Raw genomic sequence first — 6,992 nt, 5'->3', positions numbered from 1 at the left:
ATTTCCATTTTTGAGGATACCAAGGTATTACCAAAAAAAAAAAAAAAAAGGTTATCAAAATAATTCCACTAAAGGTTAGAGTTACATGACAAGCATTTTCTGACTTCATTCCTTGTCCCGATGTCTGTAACCGTGTGCATAACCTCACTTGGAAATAACAAATTTTAATGGGATGTCCTTCATGACTGTGAAGCCTCCAAAAAGCTCCCTGCTCCCCACACCACCCAGGGCCTGGGAAAAAAGCCAGACTCCCAACTTATATGGACTAAACCTTGCTCCTTCCTAGCTTCCTCCTCCAAGAAGGCCACCAGGATTTAGCCAGATGATCAAGAGAAAAGGAAGGAATCCGGAATGGCCACCACTTACTCTGCTCCAGGCATATAACATTACACTCTTCTTATTAAAAGAAAGGTGGAAAATGTGACCCAAAATAGAAAATGTCAAGTTCTCTTGGCCTCTTCTTTGCTAAGGGACCTATCTGAGTGAGTTCTTCCACAGATTTAGAGGCTCGAGTATTTGGGGGGGAGGGGTAAACAGGCAGCCATGTCCTCTTACCTCAGTTTCTCCATCTGAGTCATGGGGGTGAGAGGTGCCCCCACCCCAAAGGCTGTTTTGGGGTCAGAAGAGATGCTATCCAGGCACCCCAGCGCCAACTGGGACCGAGGCGGGTGGTGATTATGGGATGATGTGTCCACAGGTTAGACCTGGCGTTTGGGCTGGAGCTGGCTGCGGTGGGCAGCCCCAGCCCTCAGAATACTCACATCAGATCCCCAAGTCATCTGGGAACTTGATCATGGGAAGAAGCCAGACAGAGCTGCTCCAGCCTAGTTTAGAGTGAGCCCCGGCCTTGGGCCCCAATCTACTCTCCCTGGGCCTCAGTTTCCCCATCCATGAAATTGGGGCCATCTGCTGGAGCTGTCCTTGGAGAGAAGTTGGAAAAGAAGGCCTGGATGGAGGCCCCTGAGTGGGGAAGCTGCGTGAGCCTTGGGCCCTGCAGCTGCCAGGACACCACCCCCTCAAGTAAGGTTATGAGGTTGGCCCCAGTGCCAGTTGGACACAGCCTTCTGACACAGGTTCCTCCTAGGGGAACCCTACTCTCCCAGAGAAGGGGAACACTAGGGTGAGACTTCAACAACTATTTCTCAAAGCTCACGGGGAAATTCTTCCACTGGAATTTACTGGAATTTTGGGTGATCCCATGGGACTCTCCCTTTGGCCATCACTCCTCAGGATTAAAGAAGAGGGAGGTCTAAATGACCCCAGCAAGTCTGTCCCCAGGCCCTCTAAGATCTGGTTCAGCCCCAGGGAGCTGACAAGGGGAGGTGGGACCAGGCTGTGGAATCAGACCTGAGAGTGAGTCTTGACTGCTTGCTCTTCCTCCCTTTTCTCCTTTTCTCCTTTCCTCTCTCCTCCTCCCTCCTTCCCTCTCTCCCTCTGGAACTTTCTGCCTCCCTTGGTGAGCTGTTGCAATGTGGGGGCTTTGTCTCCACATCTAGCCCTCACCTTCCTCCCCTGAGGCCCCACCTGACATCCTAAGGACAGGTTGCTTCTGGTTCATCAGCCTCACCTGTTGCAGAAGGGAATTGCTATCTAGGTTGCAAGGCTGTTTTGAGGTAAAGAACCTGTCGAGTGCCTGCACATGGTGGGCATTCAATACATTGTAGCAGTGATGCTTTCCTCAGGATGTGGTCTTTCTGGGTCCAGGACACCTCTATGGCATCTGAGTCTGGGCCTTCTGTGTTAGGTCATCATCCCCAGTGCCCTTTTGGCTGTCCCTAATCTACTTATTATGCTACAGATCCTAGGACTGCTGAGATGCTGGGTGGGGGAGTTGGGGGCAGGGTAAGGAGAGGGCCGAGTGAGGCAGATCTGGGGGAGGCGAGGGTGTCTGGGCTGGGTGGGGTTGGGACAATGGGCTGGAGGGCCCCAGAGGGCCCACGCTGGGACTCGCTGGAACTCGGTCTCACCGGTTTGGGGAGCTGGCTGGGCAATGGGGAGACGCTGGCATCAGGGAGATGTGGGAGGGGCTGGTGGCTGCCGGGGGATAGAGGAGCTGAGTAAGGGACGCTGGAAGGGGAGGGCCTGGCCTAACCGGCGGGATGGACATGAATGCCTAGAGAGGGGCAGCCTCCTGCTCCTAGGGGACACCCTCTGACACACACCCTCACACTCAGATGCCACTCTCAGATGCACACTTGGACACACACGTCAACACACTTCTTAAACTGCACCAGCTCTCCTGGTCTTCTCACCCTGCTCTATTTTTACATCTCACTTATCTATCATAGCCAGATAACTTATAACATTGTTTATTGCCTGTCTCCTTGCTGGAATACAAGCTCCAGGAAGGCAGGGTGCTTGGGTAGGCGCTCAAATAGAAAACGTGCTGAGCGAAAGAACAGAACCTTTGGAATCACAGTCACGAATGCGCGCACCCTCCGTGACGCGTGTGCAAACATGCTCAGTCGCCCACGACGCTGCCACGGACGTTCTCAGATGCGTGCACACAGGCACACGCTCACACCCAGACCCGCACATCGCCACAAGACAGAAGCCCACAGCCCTCCTCGCTCAGGCATACAGGCGCTTTCAGACTCACACCCAGCCGTCCAGATTCCAAAGCTCCTACTCACGCAGGCACGCTCTAGCACGTCCCCGCTCCCCACCCTCCGAAGGGCCAGCCCCTCCCAGAAACAGGGGGCGGGGTTTGGGGGAAGCTGACAACACAGCAGCATGAGAGTGCTGGGGTGGGGCAGGGCCAGCCTGGCACCTGAGAGCTCTCTGGAGACGCCACCGCTGCAGACCCACCTATGGGAGGGAGGGAAGAGTGAGATCACCCACGCCCCCAGCCTTGACCTGCCTGTGCTCTAGACTCAGACTGTGGCTTTCCTTCACCAGAAGCCCGGAGAAGTGCATGGGGTGGGGCAGGGAGTCCTCCTGGGCACAGAGATGGGCAGGACCCAGACCAGGTTACCTAGCACATCTGGGCAGGGGTGTGGATGGTGAGAACTGGGCTTACCAGCTTCAGCTCCACCCGTGGTAAGAGAAGCCTCCTCTACCACCCTGTCCCCGGGAGACCAGAAACGTGGGCAGTGGGGCAGTGCTGTCACCTAGTTGGCCTTGGCCAAGGGTCCCTCCCTAGAGACTCCTTTGCCCCCATCTGCCCACTCTGGAACATTGTTGGGGACAGGGTGGTAGCCACCTGGCATCACCCTCACCCTACTTCCAGACTCTGCCCCCTAGAAGCAATGCAAGATTGGGCAAGACAGTCTGGCAGTCCCACTGCCACTACGAACTCTCCTGTTATCAAGCCGTATCCCTAGGGCCCTTCTGGGTCCTGAGAAGGCAGTTCCCTACTGTGGAATGAATGGGAGAATGAGCAGAGAAGGCAGGACAGGGCAGGACATGCTCGCTCTGACTGGAAGGAACCTGGGTCAGTAAATGCTTGGAAAGTAAAAATCGGAAGTAAATGTTCTTGGCCCCCCTCCCCCAGTCCCTGAGTGAAGCAATGTTGACCTAGGAAAATACAGGACATCCCATCTTAGAAATCTGAAACCACCATCTTCCCAGGACTCACGCCCTCTGGCGGCAGACTGCAATTTCGGGCTGCTGCTCCTCCGTTCACGAACACCCAGGGTTTAGAGGCCAAACCATGGCCCCTCCCCCACCTCTGCACTTACTGATGAGAGGAGATGGGTGCAGAGGGAGGGAAGGACCTGCACCCTCACCACGCCACCCAGGGGAGACCAGACCCCAATGCTGTGATTCTCCCAAGAAATGTTTATTGAGCACCCACTGCCAGTGTGCCAGGAACCTCTGGACTCCTGGTCCAGTGCTCTTCTGATGCCAGCAGCCCCTGTGCTGTCTCTCCAATTCAGGCTGAGACCCCAACTAGGAAGAGCTGGACTTTTCTCCTTCAGGAGACTGGGTTAGGGGGCATGGGGAGGAGGGCAGGCTGTCAGCAGCTGCAGCACCATCATCCTGTGGTCCAGAGATCCAGAAACAGGCAGGAGGGGTCTGGGGGTTACCAAGTCCAAACTCCTTCTGCTCGCCGCAAGACAGGCCAATAATTCAGGAGATGAGGTGTTGGGGCAAGGAATAGCGACTTTATTCGGAAAGCAGGCAGACCAAGAGGATGGCCGACTAATGTCTTAGAGAATCACCCTCCCCTAGTCAGAATATAGGTTTCTTTTATACAAAAAAAATGGGAATGGAGTGTGGTTGGTTGTTGCAAGCTTCTTCCTGCAGGAATTCTTTGTTCTTGCAGCCGTTCCTGTGGGTCAGGCCATGGTGCCCTGTAAACCTCCAACAAAACAAAGCTTTTTCTCTATTTTGCAACTTCCATCTCTCCAAAAGTGGAGTGCTAATAACATCCTTAAAAGTCAGATCCTGAGAATAGGCTCTCCTGTATATTTCAGGCTAAAGGCAACATAGTTTCACAAAAGGTGCAGAGCCAGCAAGACTAAGCCTAGAAAGCAGGGCACAGTGGTTCAAACTAAAGGAACTGATCCATATGGAGTCAGATTTGTTCTCCTTTGCGTGGGGAGCAGTGCTTCCAGGTGGGATAGGATGCGGCCTGCTCAGCTGTGTCCATTTTACATGTTTAATAAATAGTTCTTGTTGCTGCCCATGCCAGTGAGTGTGGTGCCACTGGGCCAGGCTTCCCAAGTTCTTGAGAGGTGCAGGGGGGCCCTCTTCTCATGCTAGTTCAGGCTCTGGCTCTGAAAATGAAAGGAGAGAGCACTGGGATTAGCCCCCCACCCCGTTCCCAACAGGTGTCTGGGTGCTGTCCTCAGGGGAGGTGGGTCAGGGAGCAGTGAGGCTCCCCAGGAACAGGTCTCAGTTGGTCCCTGCTCCAGGAAAGTTGCCGTCGTCCTCCACCAAGGGGGAAGGGGGTTGCTAACAGGCTAGAAGTTCCCAGAGGAGACGTGCCAACACCCATTACACCTACTCCACAGAGTCTGCAGCGAGGGGCATGGATCCCGCTGTCTCCAAACTCCATCCCAGGCTGCATCCCCACCCTTCTACCAGGATCAAGTCACTGACCGGCCTCAGCCTCATCACCCTTGGCATCCGGCTCCTGCCACCAGTCAGTATAGATGCTCTCCTCGTAGTCGCCCTCCCCCCAAACTCGGTATCAGATGGAGGGTCCTCAGGCTCCATGGGTGGTTCTGTCTCCTCCAGCTCCATCTACGAGAAGCCAGGTCACAGCAGGCACAAACCCAGGTGGGCCCCCTTCCTGGCCAAGGGGGCCCTCCCATCCCATCAATCCCCAAAGCCCCTCCTTCCCAGCCTCAAGATCTCACACAGGAATGATTTGAGGGTTTCTCTCAAAGTCCTGTTCCCAAACTGCCCCCTCCCTGAACTGATGTGTGAATTGCTCCATTGGCAGAGATTCAGTGTTACTGTCAGCATTGCCCTCTCTACAGCCCACCTTTTCAGCATAAATACCCAGGGAATACTGCTAGTCCTTGAATATTGTCTGCTCATGCTATTTCCCAACCAGGAACACCTTGGATAGCTCTTGTTTATCCCTCCAATGCAAGGCATCAGCTCCAGGATGCAGTCCTTGCTGATGACCCTGGCTTGGTCTGGAGGCCACCTCCAGTGCCCTGTGATGGCCTCTCCCATTGCATAGTGATTCACGCATCAGTAAGCTGCTTGGGCAAGACACTGTGCCTTTCGTGAATTTACCCTTGGCCCAAGCATGGTGTCTGGCAAAGAGCAGGCAACAAGATTTATTTGAGCACCTACTGTATGCCAGCTCTATACTAAGTGCTTTATATGCTGGATCTCATTTGAGTCTCAGCCCAACAGTGTGAGATGGGCATTATTCTCCCCATTCAACGGATAAAGAAATGGAAGTTTGAGGGTTACCTAAGACTTGCCTGGAGGTTGCCCAGCTGGGAGGTGGTAGAACCAAGACTGGCTAGCACCAAAGCCTACCTGCTCCCAGTGCAGACCCGGTCACTGTGTTTGATGAGGGGGACATGGGTGCATGAAGAAAAGAGGGAATGGATAAATACGTGCTGGGCAGCAACACCTCAGAGAACTCACGCTCTCAAGCCCTCATTCAGAATCAACGTAATAACACACTGTGGTCCTTCCTTCCTGGTGTCCTGCATTCATTTATCCATTTATCCACTCACTGGTTCATTCAAACTCAGTTTCTGAGCCCCAGCTCTGTGCCAGGTGCTGTGGGAGAGCTGGGAATACCCTGGTCCCCTGTCATAGAGCACAGTCCTCTAGGAGGCTAGGTGGAGAAGGGGGTGGGTGAGATGGATGAGGACTGCAAGTAACTCCAGTGCAGGGAGGCACTGCAAGCCCAGAAGACAGAGTCAGGACGGGCAGCAAGGGCTTCCTGGAGGAGGTGTCAACCCGAGCTGGGTCCAGGAGAAGCAAGATTTAGACATGGACAGAAGAGGGGACATGAGAACATGGAGTGGGGAGAGAAGGGCAGGCGTAAATAAGGGATAGGTGAAATCTCTCTGCTTCCCAATAGCCGACTGCCAAGAGCTGGGGCTGAGCTCTGGCACAGCAGCCCCAGGAAGAGGACCAAGGAGTCTCTATCACCATCCAGCCCCGTAGGGCAGGGGGCCACTTACCTCATCATCTGCCTGCAGGTACATGTGTGCAAAGTCCTGCAGGTACATGTGTGCAAAGTCCAGCAGCTCCTGCAGCTCAGCTGTCTGGTTGTGGTAGAGCATGGCCTCCTGGGCGGACGGAAGGAAAGTGAGGTGAGCTGGGCCTTGCTGCCAGATGGTGGAGGAGCCAGAGCTCCTAGGATCTGGGTCCTCTGGCCCTTTTCCAGCTCAAGGACCCGGGAACAGGTGTCAGTTTCCACGCTGACTGAAAAACCATAGCTGCTTAAGGTGCTGAAAAGTAAGAAGGATTCTGAGGGCTCAGTGAAAAAGAATGCCTTGATCAATTAGCACTGTCTGCCACTGACAAGGAAATCGGGAATGGCACCATGTGTACCATATTTGCCAGTC

The 6,992-nt window shown here is 54.2% G+C and overlaps 2 protein-coding genes across 2 annotated transcripts in view; both read right to left on the bottom strand.

Annotated features, from left to right (window-relative positions):
- Positions 1-4,086: 4,086 nt before the first annotated feature.
- Positions 4,087-6,737, bottom strand: LOC105079345 (prolyl 3-hydroxylase family member 4 (inactive)). The gene is made up of 3 exons (XM_010968048.3): positions 6,606-6,737; positions 5,047-5,190; positions 4,087-4,721 (listed from the first exon to the last, which is right to left on the bottom strand). The coding sequence occupies exons 1-3, from the start codon at positions 6,705-6,707 to the stop codon at positions 4,704-4,706; spliced, it is 264 nt and encodes an 87-aa protein (XP_010966350.3). The 5' UTR covers positions 6,708-6,737; the 3' UTR covers positions 4,087-4,703.
- Positions 4,087-6,992, bottom strand: part of LOC141573535 (uncharacterized) — a 117,927-nt gene continuing 115,021 nt past the window's right edge. Inside the window, exon 5 of the mRNA XM_074341903.1 lies at positions 4,087-6,713. The gene's annotated coding sequence lies outside the window, so the exon portion shown is untranslated. The remainder of the gene's footprint in view (positions 6,714-6,992) is intronic.

Source organism: Camelus bactrianus, chromosome 16 (genome assembly GCF_048773025.1).
Source record: "Camelus bactrianus isolate YW-2024 breed Bactrian camel chromosome 16, ASM4877302v1, whole genome shotgun sequence".
In the NCBI taxonomy this organism is placed as follows: domain Eukaryota; kingdom Metazoa; phylum Chordata; class Mammalia; order Artiodactyla; family Camelidae; genus Camelus; species Camelus bactrianus.
This window is presented reverse-complemented; position numbering and strand designations above follow the sequence as displayed.

Excerpts from the sequence above, each read along its gene's own strand:
- LOC105079345 (XM_010968048.3), bottom strand. The coding sequence starts at position 6,707 with ATGCTCTACCACAACCAGACAGCTGAGCTGCAGGAGCTGCTGGACTTT. Across the intron at positions 5,191-6,605 it reads ACCTGCAGGCAGATGATGAG|ATGGAGCTGGAGGAGACAGA; the intron begins GTAAGTGGCCCC and ends GGCTTCTCGTAG.